Genomic DNA, 23,817 nt, shown 5'->3' with positions numbered 1-23,817 from the left:
CTAAACGATCAGTCTGTGCCATTTAACCCTCAGACCAAGACTGTCAGAAGTGGCCAAGTTGTTTGGGCCTGACCTTCAAAGGAAGGCTGGTCACGGAGGCACGTGTGCATGCCCTGGGGTCCCTCACCCGCCCTGGAGAATCAGATGCTTCCCCCACACTCTGCTCACCTTTAGGGGAGTATTTTTAGTTTCAATGATCCTCCATGCAAGAGGGACACCAGCCATGTGATGATGAGCACCCCACCCAGCAGCTCTGATGACATGGGTTCTAGGTGCATAGAGTCAAGACATGCTCACAAAGGCCCCGGGCACAAAAATGAAGCCCACGTAGGTCAAGAGAAAAGGGTGCTCACGGGCTGAAATCCCACCACACATACCAAGCAGGGCACTCTGAGAACAGAAATGGCTTCAACAAGTCAACAGGCATTTATTAAACACCTACTATGTGGCAGGTGCTGGGTGCTTCATTCTTTGTCCTGGGCACCTGGCCTAGCACAAGCCACGGGGGATTAATAAATGCTTACTGATAATTTATTCCATCGAGGTATTTACTGGACTTCATTCATGTGTCCCTTCTCCCTGCCTGCTGAATTCAGGGTGGGCAGACGCATGTAGCCCATTCCTGAGCTAGGAGTGAAAACCAGAAGATGCCCGACCCCTTCCTCCTCTCGCTGCCTGAAGGACCATCCCCAGCCCCTGGTTGTTGGATGGTGGGTGCTGACCCAGCCCAGCTGGCCGTCGATGGCGCCAAGAGTGGATGGAGACCTACACCACCCGGGAGTGGGATGGGCTCTCCGGCCGAAGAGCTTTCTGGAGGCCAGCAGCCAAGTCGTGGGGGCAGGGCCTCTCAGCTGTGCAGCTCACAGGGATGCCCGCGCTGACCATGGCTCGGGCAGTGGTCGGACCTATGGCTGCAAACTGAAATGACAAAAATCTGGCTTGGATTCCAGCAGAATTTCTGCCTCTGAAGCACTGTCCCCCTCCCCTCCACCAGCCACACAGTAGGTGGTTAATGAATGGCTGTGGCATGGAAATGCAGGCGACGTGCAGCCGGGCAGACTCACGGCTCAGGTCCTGACGCATGGTAACCCTACTTGTGAAGAGATGACGCTCAGACGGGGACCCCACTTAAGAAGTGGAGCTGTGGCCAGCAGCCTGGAAGGAGCTGGGCTCAAGACCCAACTCTTCCCAGTGGATGGACCCTGGGTCAGTTTTCTCATGCATCATGTAGGCAAGGGGAGGGAATAAGCATTTATTAAGTGCCTACTGTGTGCCCGGCAGGGCTAAGCGCTCCCCAGAAATTCATTTGATCCTCACAACAGCCTGGGAGGAAGGGCTCTTGTCATCTCCCTGCACAGCTGAGCAGACTGAGGCAGGCAGCCGGAAAGCAGCTTGGCCAGGTGTGAAGGAGGTGCGACCCCAGACTGGGCCAGCAAGGAGAAGCTGCCCCAAAGCCCCTGGGCAGATCACTCACAGGATCACAGGCCTGGGGGGTGCTGTGGCCATAAGGGCCACCTGGCCCAGCCCTTCATCTTACAGAGGAGGAAACTAAAGCAGGAGAGGGGTGGGGAGGTGACAGAGGGCTGGGCCTCAAGCCAGAGAGACCTGGATTCAAATCTTGTCTCAGCCATGTGACCTGTTTCGTGACTCCGGGCAAATCACTTCACCTGTCTGCTTCAGTCTCCTCCTCTGTCCTATGGGATGGTGACAGCTCTGATGCCCAATGGTTAGTGTGAGGACCCAGTGTGGGGCACATAGCTCATTTCCCCCGTCTGGTCTCCTTTCCCCAAGGTCATGAGGTAATAAGCAGGAGCTGGGATTTGAACTCGGGTCACTGACTGCACCTTCTCTGGCCAGAGCCTAGTCACCCTTACCCTGGCCTGGTGGTGTGGCCACCTATGGGAGCCCCCCCCTTGCTGACTGGTCCACCTTGCTAAGGTGCTTATGGTCACAGGAGGGTGGTAGGCACGAGGGGAAAAGGGCTGGCCTGGGATCACTGACCTTGAACCGAATCCTGGCTCTGCCCCTAACTCCCTATGACTCCTGGCAAGTCCCTTAGCTTCTAGCCCCTGAGATGAGCCCTTCCATCGTGGGGGCTGCAAAGCCCCAAAGGGATCTGGGTCCAGTCCTGCTTCTGATCGGCCTCCACACGGGTTCCTCCACCTGCTGGGAGCAGCGGCTCCGCAGGAATTGTGGGAGAGGACACACTTTAGGGGTCTTCCTAAAGTGCCTAGATTGGGGAGCTGTGCTGTGCCTGTCGTGCTGGCCTGTACCCAGCCTGATGCCTGTGGGATCTCTCCTGGTTTGCGCCCCAACGAGAAACACGGCAACAGCCTGACAAGGCCAAGGTGTGTCAGATGCCCCAAGAATTACTCACTTCACCCCAGTTTCTCCTCAACAGCCTTTCAGAACTGTAGTGTTTCCCCCTTTCTACAGCTGGGTGATTTATGCCTGTGAACTCCAAGATTCCTCTGCAAAGTCACAGCAGCTATGAAGAAGCCTGAACACGGGTACCATGGGCACCCTCCCCACGGTGCCAAGCCAAGAGAAACCCTCCCGGGCTGCTGAAATGAGGTGCTGCAAACACCAGGCCCCAATCTCTGTGGCTCTGAGGGACCTGGGGGCACCAGCTTGGCACAGTGTAGACGCCTGAAAGATGGGAAAAGCCTCTTCTTTCCTCAGAAAAGGCCGGTGCACAGGCCGAACACTGAATGCACAGCCAGGAGCCCCCCACACAAGCGCCACCTCAAACCACCGGCAGATAAGCGGGGGCGCCAAGGCTGCAGACTTCCCCGGGAAAACGGATGTGATGCCAACAATGGTTTCCATGAAACAAACCTTTTCTTAAGCAGCTGTTATGAGATGGCCACTGGGGTACAAAGAGAGAATCAAACAGTGCCTGCCTTCGAGGGGGTGGAAAGAGTGGGACCTGCTCCTGCATCAGTGAACACAAAGTCCCCCAAAGTCATTTCCAGGGGGAACAAGAAGCTGGGGGAGTCAGGGAAGGCCTTTCTTGGGACCTGCCCCTGGAATTCTGGCTGGAGAATGAAAGGCCAGCCTCGGAGCCTCTCAGGTCCGTCCCTTCTAGCACCAAGCTCTTTGGGGGTCCTGGGGAACTACGTAACAGCAAGAGCAAAGGATGGATTGAGGTTTCAACAGGACTGTGGTGGGGCCTGGGCACTTTACCTTGATCTGGTCAAAGCTGTCTCCAGATAATTCCTGAATGTAGCCAAGGCCATGTGTGAGCCCAGAAGGGCTGAAGAAGGTGACGCTGGCTGGAATGCCCTGCAACAAAACACAAGACAAATCCCTGTCTCTGGCTGATCAGCAGGAGACATCTCCCCTGTCCAGGAAAGGCCAGCGCCAGCTCACAAGCTTTGCTGGACACCAGCTGTATGTGCCAGGCAAGGATGCCGGCACAAGGGATAATGGTGGTCAATGCTACCATTAGGAGCATGGGTCATGATCCAGAGATGAAGGACGCTGAGCCTAACAGATGGGTCAGCATCCTTAAAGAACCAGGCTCCCAGAAAAGAAGGGGACTCTATCTTAAAGAACACAGTAACTGCTTATGAATGTAGGAGACATTTCCAGGGGGCTCTGTGTATAATAAGGTCACCAGCTGGTGAGAGGAATGGGAGATTTTAAGGAGAAAAAAACGATTCAGGCACCATAAGCACTCAAAGGCAAACTTTTCAACAAGCTTCCAACCACCTTCCAAAAACTGGGGACTAGACCAAACTGAAATGTGGAATCTGCTGCCATTTCTTAGAGAAGTTTCAGAGCTGCAGAAGAGTCAGCCTGAGAGAGGAGGCCGTGCTGAGCTCAAGGAGACAGGAATGCACAGAAGAAATCCCGGCTGGGGCAGCTCCATTCCCAAGCACCGGGATGTGCCACGAAGGGACCATTCCAAAGGAATGGCAGGGATGTTGGAGCTTTTGTCTTTCCATGTGCCCACACAGATTTGGCTTCTATAAGACATTTCTGAAAACAGCCTCTCTATACAATGCAGACAGACTTGAAAATACAAGAGCAGAAGTCAGTAGGCAAGAGGACAGGCCTCTGAGAAGTCTCTGCACCAGACCCAATGCTCAGTCATAGGACTGACTGGGAGGTGAAGAGAGCTGCTGTCTGATGGCTGCAGAGAGAAGTGCTGGGCCCAGGGGAAGGAAACGCAGACTTCCAAGCAAAACGTCTCCCAAACGTGCATTATGACAGTGAAGGATTTGGTGACAGAAACAATGACGGAAGGAACTTTGTTCAGCAACTGCCTGAATGTCCACGTCAAGGGAGGCACAAAGTTGGGAGAAGGGCTCAATGGTGGGGCAAGCCAGCATCCTGGGAGGTCCTCTGCCCAGGCAGAAAGGCAAGAGAATGACTCCTGGCCAGTGGCCAAGTTTCCCAAATCTCCCTTCTGGACATGACCCTGGACTAGGGCTGCTGAGCCCTGGGACCCTGGGGAGAAGTGTTTCTAAAATCCTGACAGAGATTCAAGCAAGAAGTCCTGAAATCATGTTATTATGTATTTTTCATGACACTTTATGTGTTTTTAAAATAAATGACCACAATAATAGTGAATCATCTTTCTGTGATAGGTTTATACTAAAAAATACACAGGTTTTTCTGTAAAATAGATATAAACCATGAACGCATGGCTTATTTTAGTGAACCAACATATAGTGACAATGAGTCAAAACACAGACAGCAATGAGCTGGCTCTACACGTTATTAGGGACATCTAAATAACTGATTAATAAATAAGAAATACTCACTTTAGTAGTGTCTACAAAGAACTGTAACTTACAGTGAATGTTCAAACACTGTAAGCTGCCAGCAAACATTACGGGGCAGTGTCTGAACAAGGCAATGTCCAGACCTCCTGGCAAGGTTAATTCTATGTTGAAATTGCCAATTTGGGGATGGATCTGCTTCCACAATTCATTATTCCTTGGAATACTGCCACAGGATTGATAGAAAGCATGCTTTGCTTATAAATTTAAGGAGATTTATTTGCAAGAATCCCTCGCTGTTCCCAGCCCACGGGCCCAGAGCTGTGCCCAGAGCACACCATAGCGGCAGTCACGCCTAAGTCTGATTGTCAGTCATGGCAACCTTTCTCCCGCTTCTGGGGAGCAGACCCTTTGACCCACGTGCCAGGACTTTCTGCTCTTGCCTGGGATTCCTCCACACCAGTCATGTTCTCTCAGGAGAACCACAATATTTATTCCTCATGTGTTGAATGACTGTTCTTGGGATTTGTAAAAAATAAATTTCCCAAGGAATTCTGGGAAACAATTCCTACAGAGAAATCCTGCTGTAAAGCCACATCAATAAAACCTATAGGCACACAGTAGGTGCTTCATGTTTATTGAATTGAATTCAGGGGAAAATGGCTTAATTGGCCATATTGGCAGAACAAAGTGGTGGTGAAAAACATAGCTGGACAGGCGGCCCGGGGCGTAGACCCTCAGCCTACAATGTGTGTGTGTCATTATCTTCCATTCCATTCCAGAAGCCTTTATTAAGAGCCTACTATGCGCAAGGTGCCATGCTCTGGGCACTGTGGGGATGCAAAGATGAAAAGCCTGGCACTGGCGCTTCTGATAGGAGTGAGCCCATGGAATACCCTTCTCCTGGGGATCCCAGGGTGTCTATCCCTTCTTTACGGAGACACTCTCTAGCTAAGGATCAGGGAAGGCCAATCCCGATCCTGGCCCAGAGGGCCATGGAAAGATACCTGGTGGGTGAAAGTCCGCCAGGGATGGAGCACAGCCCCAGGGATGCCCGAGGGCAGGTGTGGATGGCCTGTACAGGCGGGAGGCCTACCCGTGGTATGGGTGAGGAGTGCTGGGCTCAGCTACGGTCTTTACTGTCCCAGGCTGTGCACCTCACAGAGCCTCAGAATGGCATGGGAAGGTGTGGATGGGTTGTGAGATATGCACATGGCACCCAGTCCTTCGGTGTACTAGGAAGGGATTAAAGAAATCACCCTTTCAGTAAGCATTTATGAGACCCTACTGGGTGCTGGGCCCTGGGGACCCAGATCCAGATCCTTGGAGAAGCTTGGATTCTCTCCAGGGAGCCCCAGACGCAAACACAGCAAGTACAAAGGAAACACAGCTTGGGGAGGGGGCTGCCTGCACTTCTGGACTCTCCCACACGCCCCTTTCCTGGCTTTGATGCAGACGACCTGTGGGGTCCCTTCCAACTCAGAAGTTCCTGTCTGGGCCCCACCCCCCAAGCGGTGTGGTGTGTATCATGGATCACAACAATGGTGAGCAGGAAAAACCTCAGACCTCAGGCCCCCTGCAAGGCCCGCACGGAGGCACAACATCCCCAGGGGGTCCATGCCAGCGCGAGCCCCCAGCGTGCTGCCCAGCCAGAGGGAAGGCCGAGGGGCGGCGATGGGCGGACGTTCTCAGAGGCCTCCTTAGGAACCCAATGTACCTGTGAGGAGAAGTAGCTCTTCAGGGAGTCCTGTATCCCTGGATGCTGAACCTTCTGGTAAACAGTGATGCTCTCCAGGGGAACACCTGGAACGATTAAGAAACAAAAGCCACAGGGACCCTGAGGGCTGTGATCGGGGGTGTGCCTCCCACCCTGCAGCTTTGGGGAGGGGGCTCTTGTTGGGTAGAAGCTGCCTACTGTGCAGGGCTGCCGGGTGGTGGAATAAGTGATTCCATTTGTGGGGCAGCACAAGGGAGGGAGGAGAATAAGGTTTTTTATAGTGCCCACTGTGTGCCCACTTGTACATAAAGAGGGAGGGTCAGAGGTTGGCCACACTGACAGCTTCTACACAGGCCACTGAATTCCCAAACAACAAACTCATGATGGGAAATGTGAGCAGCCCAGGAAAAGGACTCTCTAAGAACATTCACTTCCTTTCCGTCCTGCCCCTACCCCAGCCTCTGTGATCATTCATATCAATTCACTTCCACAGAGAGGATTCTGGGAAAGGACCCAAAGGAGGCACACCACCTTGGGTTTAAAACAAACAGATAAAGGGCGGCTGGCAGCACAGTGGATGGAGCCCTGGGCCCAGAGTCAGCAAGATCTGAGTTCAAATCCAGCTTCAGACACTTCCTGGCTGTGTGACTTTGATCAAGAAACTTCACAGCTGTGTCCTGTCTGCCTCGTGTCCTCATCTGTAAAAGGGGAGTCCTAACAGTTCTATAATAACCCTCTCGGGGCTGTGAGGACCAGAGGAGATCATACAAACAAGTGCTATCACTATTAAATTCCAAGGCTGCCCAAGCTGGCTGAGTCACAGGAGAGATTTCCTGTGAATTCAATCACAGTCCTGTTGTACAGAAATGTGTCAGTGTCTGGACCCAAAGTCCACCAGGCTGAGCTCTCAGCCACCACTGGGACCTCCTGGGTCCCGGCTCCCTGGCCTGAGTCCTTTCCAGCTCCACCTCTGGGCATCTGAGACCTGCCCTGTCTCTGTCATGGGGCTATGATGTGACAGAGTTCAGACTGTGGTGGGCAGCCCAGTGCTCCCAACTCGCTTTAGAGACCTTTTTGTCTGAGCATCCTGGGAAGTGCTTCTCCTTTGAGGGTCCCACAAGGAAAGAGAAGGGGCAAAGTCGTCAGCTTTTCTCCTGGAAGAACAAAGAAAACACAAAGAACATGGTTACAGGAGACTGTGTAGGGCACAGCCAGCCCAACACGAGAACCAGAGATGGGGGGCGTAGAGCGGGAAATGGCGGGACCACAGCACACGCGGGTAACAGAATGGCGTTGTGCCACAAGAAATGGCAAAAAGGACAGATTCAACGTGACCCGAGTGTGACTCCTGTGTGAGCGGAAGCAGAGCCATATGTACAAGGGACACGCTCATGATGAGCCTATAAAGTTCAATGACTGTGAGACTCGGGGCCCGTGGGCCCGCAAGTCCAGAAAACTACTGAGGAAGTGTGTCTGCAACGGCCAGTGGAGAGGCGCAGAATGGGACCCACCTGTTCAAACAAGGCCAGTGTGAGTCTGCTCTGTGTGATCACTTTTACTGGCTCCAAGGGAGGGCTTCTATGGGATCAGGGAGCAAAGGCCGTGACAGTGACTATTTTAGGAAGGGAGAGAAGAGTGTTGAGGAGTCAGCACATAAACGCAGGAAGCAGGTTCTGGATATGGCCTAGAGGGACAATGCAGGAGCCCCAGGCCCGCAGCCGTCACGGGGATGCACAGCTCTTCTGTTCTCCCACGGCTGTGAGATGCTCACATCTGTCCAGCTCGTAATAAGAAGGAGAGGAGGACGCCTGGTGTCCCCTTCGGAGCTCGGAGCAGAGGCCCCTGGGACCCCCTTGTGACGCGGCCCCCTGTGTGGGAAGTCGCCTTTCCCACTCGCTGCCACAGTGCTGTCTTGTTTTTTGAACACTGAATGGAACACTGAGGTAAGGCTTGCACTAACACCAGTGAGGAGGCAGAGGTGGCCAGTGTGAGGGTAATGGAAATGGAAAGGAGACCTGGGAGTCAATCAATCAACACGCACTGATTAAACACCTACTGTGTGCCAGGCACTGGGGATCCAAGAACAGAGAATGAAACAAGCCCCACTCCACAGAGAACTCACCTCCCAAGGGGCAGACTTTCCTGCACAGCCTGAGCGTCAGCAGGGGAAGCTCTGGAGGGTGGGGGTCAGGAGAGGCTTCATGCAGGTGGCACCTGAGCTGTGTCCCAAAGGAGGGGCCCTGTGAGGAGGGAGTGCATTCCAGGCAGGAGGAAGCTGACAGTGCCAAGGCCTGGAGATGGGAGATGCAGTGTGCACTGTGAGGAAAGAGGCCAGTCTGGCCTGAAGGCAGAGCCCAAGAAGGAGAGGGAGGCTACAGAGAGAGGCCTGGGCCAGGCCAGGGAGGAGCTTTGTTCTCTCCTGGAGGCCACAGGGAGCCACTGAGTAGTGCTGAGCAGGGGAGTCCTCTGGTCAGTCTGTGCGCAGAAGATGGACTGGAGCACGGCAAGGCTCGAGTTCACAAAGATCCCAGAGTCCGAACCAAGGTAACTGTAAGGGGCAAGAAGGGGTGAGATGCAGGAGACACTGGGAGGGAAAGCCCTGGCCACTGACTGGCTAAATGGGGAGGACACTGCCAAGGTCAGGAACCGAGGAGACCGGACCAGGGGTGATGCCATCAGCAGAAGCAGGTGAGGTTTGGAAAGAAAGAAAATGAGTCCTGTGGGGTCTGAAATGTCTCCAGGATCCACTCTGGAATGTCTAATGGACACAGAGAAGCTCTGTGGCGTGCTGACCCCCTGGGCCCCTCTGTCCACCCAGCAGTCCCAGCTCTCAAGGGGCAGTGGACGTTGTCTGCAGAGTGAAGCCCCACTGAACTAATGCTCCATCTACCCACAGGAGGCCGCCTCCTACAAAGCCCCTGTCCTCAGGCCGCCTCCGGTGCTGGGCCTTGGCACTGCTCCTGGCCTCGGAGGATGCTGCTGGGGACCAAACTGGGGGGCAAGACAAGGAAGCCTGGGAGGCCCAGGACCTGAGTTCAGATGTCCACATTTCTCTGGTGTGACCTTGGGCAAGTCACTCAGCTGTTCTCATTTCCTGTGCTTGAGATGGACCAGGGAGCTCCTTGGCTGCAAAGCCTCCCCAGGCCTCCTTGCTCCCTTCTGTGCACGGTCTTGTCTGTTAGACTCCAAGTCCCTTGAAGGCAAGGACTGTTGTTTTGTTCAGATTTATATCCCCAGAGCCTAGTGCAGTGTCTAGCACACAGCAAGAACTTAATAAATGCTCATTCCCCACCTATCCTATTTACACGCAGGGCATGTACTGAGCACCAAGGCCTGGGGCATGCACGTGTCTGCAGTGGTGCAGAAATGGCCAAGGCAGCATCGAGGCCCCTTCTACGGAGGCTCCAGGGCTAGAGCCCCAGGTCCTGGTGGGAGGAGGGGGGGTCACTGGGCCTGGGCCCCTTCACCTCGTGAAACCCCTGTCTCCTCGTCTGGAGGAGGAGATTGGCCTAGATCCTTCTGATCCTCAATCTCGGGTCCTAAGTTCCCTGGACGAGCTTGAGCTCCGCCTTCTCAAAGGGATTCAGAACAGAAAGAAATCCAAGAACCAAGACGCTTTCCTCTTCCATCGCCCTTCTCCACCACTGGCACTGCCCATCACTGGCACTGCCTGCCACTGCTTCTGCTGCCACTCAACGTGTATCTTCTAAGAACTTTAACATTATCAGGGCAGTCAGAAGGATTACACATAGCAAGAGGGTGCAGAAGTGTGTTATGTTGGGATGATATTTAAAAAAAAGTAGACAGCTGAGAAAGAGTGAAACATTGGGAAAAAGGGGAAGGGAGAGAAAGCACGGGGAAAATCATCTCACATAAAGGACGAGCTTTTATAGTAAAGGAGAAAATGGCTGGGGGATTGGCAGTGCTCGAACCTCAACTGGCAATGGTGATTACCAATGGTTATTGGTAATGGAAATCTGTTTTAGCCAGTGGGAAAGTAAGAGGAGAAGGGGGTAAAAAGAAAGGTAGGGGGTGAAAAAGGGAAGGCAGATAAAAGGTGGCAGGAGTCCAAGCAGAACAGAATGCAGAGGAGGGGCAGGACAGCAAGAGAGACGGGTAAATAGCAGAGAATAGGACGGAGGCAAATGCAGACCTAGTAATCGTAACTGTGAATGTGGATGGAATGAACTCACCCATGAAACAGAAGTGGATAGCAAAATCAATTAGAAAACAGGATCCAACAATACACTGTTAACAAGAAACACTCTTGAAACAGAGAGACACACACAGAGTTAAAATAAGGGGCTGGAGCAGAATCTATTATTCTTGACCGGAAGTAAGAAAGGCAGGGACAGCAATTGTGGTCTCAGACAAAGCAGAAACAAAGCCAGATCTAAACAGAAGAGATAAGCAGTGAAACTACATCTTGCTAAAAGGACCCAAAACAATTAAGTAATATTATTACTAAACATGCATGTACCAAATGACATCGTATCCAGATTTCTAAAGGAAAAGTTAAATGAATTACAGGATGAAACAGAGAGTAAAATGACACTAATGGTGGACCTGAACTTTCCCTTCTCAGAGCTAGATAAATCTAAGTATGAAATAAATAACAAAGAAGTCAAGGAGATGAACAGAATCTTAGAAGAGTTAGACACAACAGGCCTCTATGGAAAACTGAATGGGAATAGAAAGGAGTACACTTTTTTCCTCAGTTGTACCTGGTATCTCTATAAAAAGTGACCATAGATGAAAAATTAATTGGAAGCTAATCTAATCCTAAAGAACAACTGGGTCAAAAAACAAATAAATCATAGAAACATTCAGTCATTTCATTAAAGAGAAAGCAACAATGAGACAACATCCCAAAACCTGTGAGATGCAGCCAAAGTAGTACTTGGGGAAAATTTATACCTCTAAACATGTATATCAATAAAATAGAGAGAGAGCAGATCAATCAATCTGGCATGTAACTAAAACAACTAAAAAAAGAACGAATTAGAAATCACCAATTAAACACCAAAATAGAAATCTTGAAAATTGAAGGAGAGATTAACAAAACTGAAAGTAAAAAACAAAAACAAAAACACTAAATTAGCAAATAAAACTAGGAGCTGGTTTTGTTGGGGGGGGGGAGAACCCAAAAAATAACCCAACAATAAAATGAATTCTTAGTTAATTTGATTTAAAAAAATTAAAGTGAAAACCAAACTACTAGTACCAAAAAATGAAAATGGTGAATGCACTAATATGAAGAAATCTGAAGAGGAAATAGAATACTTAAATAATCCTATTTTTTTTTAGAAGAAGAAACTGAATGAGTCATCAGTGAGCTCCTTAAGAAAAAATCCCCAGGATGCAATGGATTTACAAGTCAATTCTACCAAACATTTAGGGAACAATTAATCTCAATACTATATAAACTAATATTAAAAACTGGTAATACTAAGTTCTATATGGTTTTAATACCTAAACTAGCAAGAGCAAAAACAGAGAAAGAAAACTACAAATCAATTTACTTAATGGATATCAATGCAAAATTTTTAAATAAAACACTAGCAAGATTACAGCATACCATCACAGAGATCATGCATTATGACCAGGTGGGATTTGTACCAGGAACGTAGGGCTAGTTCCATATTAGGAAAACTATCAGAATAATTGACAATATCAAACAAAAATCATGATTTTATCAATACAGAAAGAACCTTTGACAAATTATAACATCCATCCTTATTAAAAACACTAGAAAGCACAGGAATCAATGCTGAAATTGTTAAAATGATAAGTAGTATCTATCTAAAATCAAGAATAGGCATTATTTGTAATAGGGATAAAACTGAAGCCCTTTCAATATGATCAGGAGTGAAGCAAGGACGTCCATAATCATCACTATTATTCAAAATTGTACTAGAAATGCTAGCTATAGCAATGAGATAAGAAAAAGAAACTGAAGGAATAAAACAAGGCAATAAAGAAACAAAACAATCATTCTTGGCAGATGATATGATGGTATACTTAGAGAACCCTAGAGAATCAACTTGATCTTTTCTTGGCAAAGATACTAGGGTGGTTTGCATTTCCTTCTTCAGGAAACTGAAGCAAACAAGGTTAAGTAATTTCCCCAGGATCACACAGCTATTAAGTGCCTGAGGTCAAATCTGAATTCAGGTCTTCCTGACTCCAGGTCCAGCAGTATATCCACTGTGACACTTAGCTACCAAACTAGTTGAAAAAACTAGTAACTTCAGCAGAGTTGCAGAATATAAACAGATCCACATAAATCATCAGCATTTCTATATACTACCAAAAATCCCAGCAGCAAGATATAGAAAGAAAAATTACATCTTAAATGACTTCAGACAGTATAAAATATTTGGGAGTTTAACTGCCAAGCCACAAGTAGGGATTATATGAACACAATTATAAAACAATTTTCACACAAATAAAGACAAATCTAAACAATTGGAGAAATATTAATTGTTTATGGGTAGGCCAGGCCAGTTTAACAAAAATGACAATTCTACCTAAATTAACTGACCTATTCAGTACCATACCAATCAAACAACCAAAGAATTATTTTATAGAGCTAGAAAAAATAGTAACAAAATTCATCTGGAAGAAGAAAAGGTCAAGGATATCAAGGGAATTAATGAAAAAAATGTTAAGGAAGGTAGCCTTGAAGTTCCAGATTTCAAACTATTATTGCAAAGCAGTAATCATCAAAACAAATTGGTACAGGCTAAGAAATAGAGTGGTGGATCAATAGAATAAATTAGGTACACGGTACACAATGGTAAATGACCACAGTTAACATAGTGTTTGATGAATTCAAAGATCCAAACTTTTGAGACTAGAACTCGTTATCTGACAAAAATCAATGGGAAAAAAAAAACAGTTTGGCAGAAACTTGGTACAGGTCAATATTTCACCACCATATACCAAAGTAAAGTCAAGATGGATAAATAATTTAGACATAAAAGTTGATATCATAAGTAAATACGGGGAGAGAGGAGAAATATGTTAGATCTAGGGAATAAGGAAAGAGTTTATGACCAAGGAAGAGAAAGAGATTACTGGAAGTAAAAGAGATAATTTTGATTACATAAAATTAAAAAGCTTTTGCATAAACAAAACAAATGCAGCCAAAATTAGAGGGAAAACAGTAAACTGGGGAAAATGTTTATAGTAAGTTTCTCCAACAAAGGCCTCATTTCTCAAATACATAGGGAACTAAGCCAAATTTATAAAAATAAGTCATTCCCCACTTGATAAACTTCCAAAGGATAAGAACAGGAAGTTTTCAGAAGAAATAAAAATGATCAATAGTCATATGAAAAAAATTTCTAAATCACTACTGATTAGAAAAATTCAAATTAAAACAACTCTGAGATACCACCTCATACCCATAAGACTGGGCTAACATTACAGAAAAAGAAAATGGCAAATTCTGGAGAGAATGTGGAAAAACTGGGACACCAATGGCACTGTTGGTGGTTTTGTAAACTAGCCCAGCTGGGAGATCATTTGGAACTACAACTAAAGGGCTACAAAAGTCTAGATACCCTTTGATCCAACAATACCATTATTAGGTCTGTATCCCAAAGAGATCACAGAAAAGGGGAAAGGATTTATTTGTACAAAAATATTTATACCAGCTCTTTTTGTGGTGGCAAAGAATTAGAAACCAAGGGGAGCCCATCCATTGGGGAATGGCTGAACAAGATGGGGTATATGATTGTACCGGGATATTACTGTGCTAGAAGAAATGATTGTAATGGGAATGTAAATTTTAAAGATCTTCCCTGCCCCTAGGCTAAAGTGCACCTGGAGCCTGGGGTGGGAGGCTTGTTTTTCAGTAGATACTTTTTGATTGGCCAGTGGGTCCAAAAAGTTGTTACACTCTCTGAGCCAGGAGAAGGCTATATAAGCCCTGATGTGAGGCTTTGTTTTGGGGCTCACTTTGAGAAGTGTTCTGTGATTTGATCAGATGAAACTCTGGAAAGCCGTTGTCCAGAGCCCCCCGGCTTTGAAACCCAGATGTTGATTGGGTATGGATGTAATGGTTGGACAGTTTGGAAACCTGTCTACTTGATCTGTTTCTCTGTCTTGATAATTCTGTCTGTATACTCTGAAGTTCAGGGTGCTGACCTTTTTCCCCTGAACTAGGTAAACGATACATATTTGACTGATTAAAGTAAGCTTGTTAACCCATTTTGAGTTGCTTTCCTTTATCAAAGCAGATCCAAGAACCTGTGTTGGCAGACACCCTGGGGACCCCGGGGTGCTTGAGGCTACAGTGATGAGCAGAGTGGTTTCAGAGAAGCGTGGGAAGTTTAATGTGCACCGAGGGAAAGTGACATGAGCAGAACCAGAACACTGTACACAGTAACAGCAATATCGTAAGGCTGACCAACTGTGAAAGACTCTGAGCAAGACCATGATCCAAGACAATTCCAAAGGACCCGCGAGAAAAACAGATCTACCTCCAGAGGGTGAACTGATGAAGCAGGAATGCAGACTCAAGCACACCTTTTGAACTCCATTTTTGTTTTGTGCTTTTTTTTTTTTGCAACATGGCTAACATGGAAATGTTTTTGCATGACATCACATGAGTAACTGATATAAAATTGCTTGTCTTCTCAAGAGGGGGGAAGGGTGAGAGTGAGAGAATCTGCAACTCAGAATTTTAAGAAATGATTGTAAAAAACCTCTTTACATGTAATTTGGAAATATTTAATGAAATAAATAATTTTAAAAAAATCACCCCATCTACATTCTTCCCTGACTTATTTTTTCTCCTTTTCCCTTTCGTTTCTCAGTCACCCTGAGAAGAAACTGCAGCTGTGGCCAGGAAGCGCACTTCAGAGTGAGTTCATAGCCGTCAGTGGGATGAATAATTGTTCTCCATTCTTTGCCTACCCCTAAGGTCTCATTGTATGGCTATTTATAACAACTGACCTTTACATGGCAATGCAAGGTCTGCAAAGCACTCTGTATACCTTATCTCTGGTGAGGGAGGTGCCCCATTGACCCAGAGGGGTTTGGTGGTAGCGCTGGAAAGCATTTCTTGTAGGAGGAGTGGCAAGTCAGCCCCTGCATGTTTGTGGGGCCCAGGCAGCCGTTCTGAATTAGGAGAGATTTTCGGTGTTGCTGTGATTGTCAGTCTGGGGCTGTCTTGGTAAAACACTTGTTGAGAGATGTGAACAGACTGTGTGAGTCAGAACTGTGCCAGTGTGGCTCGGCCAGTTCCTGGTAGGAGCAAACACAAGCTAACTTGAGTGTGAATTAGTGCTGATCAATGTGAGTGTCACCCAGGGTGAAAGCCTCAAGATTCCCTTTTTAAAAATTTTGTTTATTCTCAACTTAAGCACCAAATCAAACAAGCTTTTCCACATAGAGAAGAGGGCTGTATATGAGCTGAATCTCTCACGCACAGCCTGCATATCAGATTCCCTAAGTCTTACAGGAACTCTCAAGGATTTCACTCATTCTCCTGTTCTTTTGCTGGTATTAGCTTGTGTTCCAACTTTGAAAAATTACTGAGTCATTTCTTGAGCTTGTTTTTGGGCCTGGTCTGGCTTGTTTCCAATTCCACTTCTTCCTTCAGTAAATCTTGTTGGCTAGTCTCATTAATTTTTTTAAAATTTGTTCATTCAGTATACTATTTCCCCCCAGGTAGATGTAAAAACAATTTTTAACACTTGTTTTTAAAACTCTAATTTCCAAATTCTCTCTCTTCCTCACTCCCTACTCTCACTGAGAAAGCAGGCAGTTTGATATAGTATACATGTCATCATGCAAAACATTCCCATAAGTCATGTTAGTCTTACTTTTTGAAGTCATCTATTAAATTCTACAAACTGGTCACTCTTTTAATTACTTCCTTCTTAGTTCTTAAAATATCTTTTAATTCTAACTGCAGTTCTTGTGATAATTTTTTTTAACTTCTACAAGTTCATTTTTATGTTTTTCTCATCACTGTTAATTCTTCCATAATTTCTTTAAATGCGTGGTAATCTATTTGAGAATGACTTGAAATATCTGGATTGTTTCTAGTTTGTCCCTGCGTTATTCAGAGCACAGGTTCTTTGAGGGAGGGGGCCTCCATTCTGTCTGTCCCCAAAGAAGTTGCTCAAACTTGGGCATGGATTCTGGTACCTTCCTGAGAGCAGCTGCTCTAGTGACACATTTGTAAAATTGTTTTAATGCCCACTTCTCCACTCTTTGCTTGTCTCTATGTTGGCTGATCTATATTTCTGCGTGCAGGCTGGTTTTAAAGTAGTTTTTCTTCCCTTTGATAGTTCCCACTTCTTTTAGGGTGGGGAGTGGATACTGTGACTATTAGCCAGACTCACTCTGAACCTCTCATTCCATAGCATTGACTGCAAAGCTCTGTTTTCTGTTTTACAGTATAATTCAATTCAACATTTATTAAATGCCTACTAGGTGCAAAGAGGGACCCAAAACGTGAAAAGATGATGCAGTCCCTGCCCCAAAGAGCTCATGGCTAGGGCTGTGGTGATAAATGTTAAACAACAGGCTCTCAAAGGAAAAAAAAAAGTCTGTAGTACATAGTTGAACATTTGATCCATCACTTTAAGGTGAGAAAATCAAGAATCCAGGACATCAAATCTTGATTTGTACCATCTGCTGATTCCTGAAATTTTAACAAGAGGTTCTCCACAAGTGCCATGGCCAGCGCAGCTCCATGCACAGGGCCATGTGATAAACATTTACTAGACATCTATAATAGTAATGGAATTTGAAGATCTTCCATGACCCTTGTATTGGCAAGCAAACAGGTACTTAGCACCTTGTTTCAAGTTCATGACTATGTCAAGTATTAAGACCCAGAATTTGTGAATCCCACAGTGGGATGAACTTGTTGATGTAACAGGAAGGGGCAAAACAGGGAGGAGCTAATGCCACATATAAGGAAAAGCCCAAGCTGAGAGAGGCCAGAACTGCTGAAAGTCAGAATTTCTGGGAGCAAGCAGCATGGAGGCTGAGGAGCAGAGGCCCAGGCTGGAGAGAGAACTGAGAACTGAGAAGAGAGGAGAACTGGGAGGAAGCAGCATGGAGGCTGAGGAGCAGAGGCCCAGGCTGGAGAGACAGCTGAGAACTGAGAACTGAGAAGAGAGGAGAACCGGGAGCAAGCAGCATGGAGGCTGAGGAGTAGAGGCCCAGGCTGGAGAGAGAACTGAGAACAGAACTGAGAACTGAGAAGAGAGGAGAACTGAGAACTGAGAAGAGAGGAGAACTGGGAGGAAGCAGCATGGAGGCTGAGGAGCAGAGGCCCAGGCTGGAGAGAGAGCTGAGAACTGAGAACTGAGAAGAGAGGAGAACAGGGAGCAAGCAGCATGGAGGCTGAGGAGCAGAGGCCCAGGCTGGAGAGAGAACTGAGGAGAACTGGGAGGAAGCAGCATGGAGGCTGAGGAGCAGAGGCCCAGGCTGGAGAGAGAACTGAGAACTGAGAAGAGAGGAGAACTGAGAGGAAGCAGCATGGAGGCTGAGGAGCAGAGGCCCAGGCTGGAGAGAGAGCTGAGAACTGAGGAGAACTGGGAGCAAGCAGCATGGAGGCTGAGGAGCAGAGGCCCAGGCTGGAGAGAGAACTGAGAACAGAACTGAGAAGAGAGGAGAACTGAGAAGAGAGGAGAACTGGGAGCAAGCAGCATGGAGGCTGAGGAGCAGAGGCCCAGGCTGGAGAGAGAGCTGAGAACTGAGAAGAGAGGAGAACTGGGAGCAAGCAGCATGGAGGCTGAGGAGCAGAGGCCCAGGCTGGAGAGAGAACTGAGAACAGAGAACTGAGAACAGAGGAGAACTGGGAGCAAGCAGCATGGAGGCTGAGGAGCGGAGGCCCAGGCTGGAGAGAGAACTGAGAAGAGAGGAGAACTGGGAGAAGGCACAGCTGAGATGCTGGTACTTTGTCCCTCTGTTTTGATGTTACTTTGTCACATTCTTCTGCTGTTAGAGGACAGTGCTATTGTTACAGAAGCCTTGGGCCCTTGCTGCTGGTTCAGAAGCCCTGAAAGAGGATTTTCTTGTTGTGTTTACAGAAATCCTGGAGGAGGGTCTTGCTGGCGTTTTCAGAGGTCCTGGGACTATACCAATGATTTTTGCTGATTCCTCAGGCCTTGTTGTTGGATCTATGTTGATTTCACAGGCAGATAGTGAACTGATGAGAATGCTGGCAATGTTCATGGATGTTATTGTGGCTTTGTTAAGCTTTGTCTTCCCAGGAACAGAAACTGTGAAGGCCTTGAGGTGGACTAGACAGTGTGAGCTTCAGTATGGAACCGGAACTGCATAAGAAGCTGGGACCATGGAAAAGAAACTGGAAGCTGAGAGCGTGCCTCAGTCAAGATGAAAAGTCCTCTCCTTGGGTATTTAATGTGAACTGAGAAGATCATGACTCACTGTGGAATAGGGGTGGAGAACTTTGACCTTTACATTTAGATGATTGAGTTAAAGACTTACTAATTAAAGATGATTGGAAACTAATCTTCAGTTAAGAAGAAAGACTTTGATTGAAGAGATTAACACAATGTGATCTAAGGGTGGAGAACTTTTGACCTTTGTACTTTGTGATTGAATTAAGGACTTACTAAATGATTGAGTTACTAGATGAATGTACTTTGTTTAAAACTTATGTGACAACTTTGGTGAAAACTATGTGACCATTTTAGTGATAAGTTGTTATGCCTTAACACTGTGAGTGCTGTACTTTGATTTCTGTGAATGTTTTGTCTTAGTTTATTACTGAATAAACAGACAGTTCACTATACTACATAATCAGAATCTTGGAGCTGTTCACAGCAGCAGTCCTCTGGAAAGCTGCTCATGCTTGGCTTTATAGCATCCCAGGCAAGGGAGGGGAGAAATGCCAGTTTAGATCAGATACTGAAGTCCTTAAGGACCTCACTGCTCAGGAAGGGCACAGGCACCAACTTCTTAACTGTCAGAGCCTGGACAGCTGCACCAAGTGCTCTCTTAGTTGGGGGCAGCTGGTGGTGCCAGAGTACAGGAGTGCTGGGCCTGCAGTTATGAAGCCCCAACTTCAAATCCAGCCTCAGACACTTCTGGCTGTGCAGTGCTGAGCAGGTCATTTAACCTCTGCTTGCCTGAGTTTCCTCAGATGTGAAATGGGGGTAATAACAGTAGCTACCTCATGGAGTCGTGGGGATCACAGCTTTCAGCACGGCGCCAGCAACAGAGGAAGGGCTATATAAACATCAGCTGTTATCATCACTGCAGGCTCTTCTGCCACTTCAGATTCCATGCCAAAGGGCCTACAATCAGTGCAGGGGGAACAAGCCTGTGACCTCTAAAATCAGAACTTAATGGGAACTGAGACCCATGGGAAGGCATCAGGAAGAGTCCTTTGGGGGGGCTGAGGCAGCAACTTTTATTTCACTTTCACACACAAGCAGATTGTGACGGTGGCAGCAACAAAGGGCTCAATGCAGGCATGTGACGTCCTGGTTTCTGCACCGCACTTTTCCTACGAGCCCCTCCATCACTCAGCCACAGGCACCTGCCGTGGCCGGCCCCAGGCAGGGAAGGCTCTCCCAACTCCATCTCCTGACCTCCCCAGATTCTCGTGCCTCTTCCTTCCAGGGCCTTCCCTCTGCCATCACTTTCTGCTTCTCCTGTATGGAGCTTGCACAGTCTGTACTGGCTTGTCTGCTGTCTCCCCTTTAGATTGTGAGCTCTCTGAGGGAAGAGACCCACCTCTTTTTGTAACCAGTGCTTAGTAAAGTTCCTAGCATAGAGGAGGTGCTTAATAAATGCTGACTGAAGATACTGGCTGAGTTTGGTAACTGAGTACCAGAGATCATGGTGCCTGCTAAGTGGCAACGCTGGGCCTGGAGCATAGGCTCCTGAATTCAAGCTATTTTTATCTGGAGCAAATCATCCTCATCTTCCTCCCTGTTTCTTTTTCTGTTAAGAAAAATATGAGTCATCCCTCTTCCCAGCCAAACTGCTACACTGTCAGGGCCAAGATGGATGATGCGTGTGGAAAGGAACAGCATTGTGCAGCCAGTCACTGCAGATGATGGAGATGAGGACACTCATTCTTGTTTTCTTTAAAAAAAAGTCATTTAAATGAAAAGAGGAGATTTACATTTGTAAAGCTGCAAAGACTTAGGGTCTACCTTGATTCCAGCCAGCTCAAAACCAAGCTGGCATCAACTACTTGTCTAAATGGTCTCCCATGTCTCTCATTCTCCTAAATATGCTGTTATAATTGTCCTCTACCTTTTGCTATTTAACTGATAATTACATTCCCATTAACGAATATGCCCCAGGAGATATGAGGAAATGTCTATCAGAACAATAACCCAGCGATTGTGTTATTTCCAGCAATCAAAGTAGATTTTTAGCTATTAAAACTGAGCCCTCTCTACCTAGGAAAGAAAAATATTACCATCACAGTAAAAGGACGTGAAGGTCCTGCTTAGCAGTCAGCATGGATTTATCTGGATATTCTAATTGCAAACTGAAGATTTATTAGGAACCACCAAAGTGATGGTCATAAATTCAAGCCAGAAGCAAAGGGCTTGCAATTGAATGCAGAACAATAGCCTCTGAGATAAAGAGGAAATATAAACATGTTCCTATTGGCCCAACCAAAGTTGGGTACATCAGGTAACTGAAGCACCAGGGGGATCTCTAGAAGGTAACCCTAATCCTTTCTGACTCGCGTTTACAAAGCAGAGTTAGAGCAGTTGGCCAGGACAAGGCCGGGACAAGGCCGGGACAAGGTCGGGACAAGGTGCCTAGGCTTCCCTAGCCAGGGCCACAAGAGCGCTCCATGCCAAGAAGGTTAACGTTTGCCTTAAAAAGACTGAAGCTGCCCATGCACAGACCCAGAGTCAGCACCAAAGACCAGGAACCAAAGGGCCAGAGGACCATCCTGACAGGCTCTAGCTCTGAAGGTGGGTTCAAGTTTGGGGCATCAGAAATTGGGCTCATTTCATCTATTAACTTATTTTAACTCAAACCCTTTCAGCTGCTTGTATTCTTGATGAGAAATAAAAGGTTTACCAGGATCAATAACAGACAGTGTAGGCGTGTGTTACTGTCCCTGCTCTGGAATCTGTGACACCAAATTTCATAAGAGACGAGCTCAAGGATCACAGAAAGGGAAGCTCTGATTAAAAATGTCTATTCTCCGTAACTAAAAATGGCCTCTTTTAGAACTGAGAGCTTGCTCATGTCGTCAGGACAGCTTCAGTACTTCAGAGATGAGACACAGCTCACAGCAGGGGCCTCCTGGGCCAGATCGGAGTCACGGTTTTTGTTGATCAAATGCTGAGTAATTTCCAGAAGTGTCTGAATTTCAAACACGGAGACAAAATGATCTTTTCTGTCCATATGCTATCATAGGCTTCTGCCTCCAAATGAAAAGGGAAACCAGCTCCTTGGTTCAAAATTCTTTGCACTAGCAAATATTCTTCGTTTCTTGAGTCCTGAATGCTAATGTCTATCATCCAACCACAGAGCTCTTCATTGAAAAATGAAGATACCCCTTAGAAATGTGACTTTCAGAGCCATCTCCTGGTGACTTGGGGCTCAGGAGCTGGACAACACACTCTGTGGCCAAGGGCTGACGACCCTGAGGCCAGGCCGGCTCCCCACTGGGTGGCACAAAGGCCGGTGCTTTTGATGCTGTGATCCTGGCTTCTTCAGAGAGCCACTGAGAGTTATAGGGCATCAATCAAGGAGCCACCAGCAATTCAGCAGCAAACGTACCTTGGAGCCTCCATAGCCCCTCTCCCAGAAAACCCCCATGAAACAACTCTCTGAGGCGACCTCAGGAAAGTCTTTCATGCCTAATGCCGACTGAGAAAGGGACCCAGAGAAATGTCCAGGTGATGAACGCTCTGTAATTCCCCAAATTAAGGCTGCCCCCATCCACACATACACTTGGAACTTCAAACTACTTCCAGAGTAAGCCTTGGCAGGTGTGAGCTGTCCCCTGCTGGGGTCCATGGATGCCAGAGGAGGGTGGAGCTTCAGACAATCCCCAGATACTAGACAGAGTTGAGAGGAGCCTGGAATTCTCTCAAAAGCAAAGGCTGTCCACACCACTGGAGGCTGGGGTGGAGGATTCCTTGGGCTGCTGCAAGGCCATTCTCACCTGGGGAAACATGCAGTTTATCTGTTTTATCGTCTGTGCTCGGTCAGACTGCACATCTGACACATCGGAGCACAGTCAGACTAAGAAAGCCCTTTAAACACCCCCAAGAGGGGTCATCCAGCCTAGGCTTAGAGACACCCAGTGAGGGAAAGCTCACCATTTCTGGAAGGAGCCCATGCACACCTGGGACAGCTTGATATCACTCACAAGCTGTGTCCTTTGTATTGCCTCCGGCTAGTGGTCCCTCTGGGGCCGTGCATGCCAAGTCTAATCCCTCTGCCACAAGACCATCTGTCTGTCCCTCTTCTGAGGGCCATCCCTTAGCACAGTGCCTAGGCAGAGTCAACACGGAATAAATCCTGGTTGGTTGGCTGAAGACCTTCCAGTCTTCTGATACCTTACTGCCCTCCACAAAGGCTGAGGTCCAGTGGCACTAGCCTCCCGTCTCCTCCATGGGCACTGTGGGTGGGACGCTCTGCCACCTCATTCCTGTCTGGCTTCCTGCAAGTTCTAGTGAGAATCCCCTTTCTTCTGGCGCCTCCTGCACTGATTCTCTCCAACTGCTCCTCGATGTGTCTTGCTCTCACGTATTTGTCTGCATGCTGCCCCCTCGTCACAATGTGAGCTCCTTGTCTGTCTCCACCTGGTGAAGGGGAAGGGACTGGAGAAGGTTCTTCACACCCCAGGCTGGTAGGGACAGGACGGGATCCTAAAGGACCCTGGAGCAAGGCTTCACTGAGAACCAAGAAGGGTCAGAGACTGAGGAGAGGAGCCTTGATCCCTGTCAGGAGGTGAGAGTGGAAGGTGACTTGGGGAAAGGGTGGCTGCTTCAAATCCATCTGAGGCTCTTTCTGAAGGGCAGCAGGTGCTGCCCTCCCCAGGACAGACAGAAGAGGATGGCCAACCTAAGACTGCCCAGGAAGGGTCAGAAGAAGGGGAGCCATGGCGGGTCGCTGCCTTCCAGGAGGTGGTGATGCAGCCATGGGGTAACCTGAGCCCAGAGAAGACGCCCGGTGACTGCCGGGGGCTTCTGCTGGAGACACAGCAGAGGAACCTTTAACAACAGCTCATTTCTGGGGATCACGTGGGCCCAAATGATCCTTCAGACCACAGGGGCACAAAGATGCATGTTCTTTAGTGTTGTCTACGGAAAGCAAGGGAGCCAAGATGGAAAAACTCACACGGGAAGTGGAAGCTGGAATGCAGGAATAAGAGGTTCC

At 47.7% G+C, this 23,817-nt stretch overlaps 1 protein-coding gene across 5 annotated transcripts in view; it reads right to left on the bottom strand.

Moving 5' to 3' along the window:
- Positions 1-403: 403 nt before the first annotated feature.
- Positions 404-23,817, bottom strand: part of UROS (uroporphyrinogen III synthase) — a 35,005-nt gene continuing 11,591 nt past the window's right edge. For 4 of the 5 annotated variants that reach the window (XM_069101732.1, XM_069101730.1, XM_069101735.1 and 1 more), the window contains 4 exons: positions 7,518-7,601; positions 6,448-6,533; positions 3,187-3,285; positions 404-918 (listed from right to left, as the gene is read on the bottom strand). In XM_069101732.1, the coding sequence (XP_068957833.1) occupies positions 766-918; positions 3,187-3,285; positions 6,448-6,533; positions 7,518-7,601 (422 nt within the window). In that variant the 3' untranslated portion in view covers positions 404-765. Of the gene's footprint in view, positions 919-3,186; positions 3,286-6,447; positions 6,534-7,517; positions 7,602-22,327; positions 22,598-23,817 lie in introns of those variants that run through there. The other variant, XM_069101734.1, reaches the window with a different exon arrangement.

The sequence above is a fragment of the Petaurus breviceps genome, unplaced genomic scaffold, assembly GCF_028583685.1.
Source record: "Petaurus breviceps papuanus isolate PSGF00001 unplaced genomic scaffold, PetGlider_PUasm1.0 490, whole genome shotgun sequence".
Classification (NCBI taxonomy): Eukaryota; Metazoa; Chordata; class Mammalia; order Diprotodontia; family Petauridae; genus Petaurus; species Petaurus breviceps.
The sequence above is the reverse complement of the archived record's forward strand: the minus strand, read 5'-3'. Positions and strand labels throughout refer to the sequence as shown.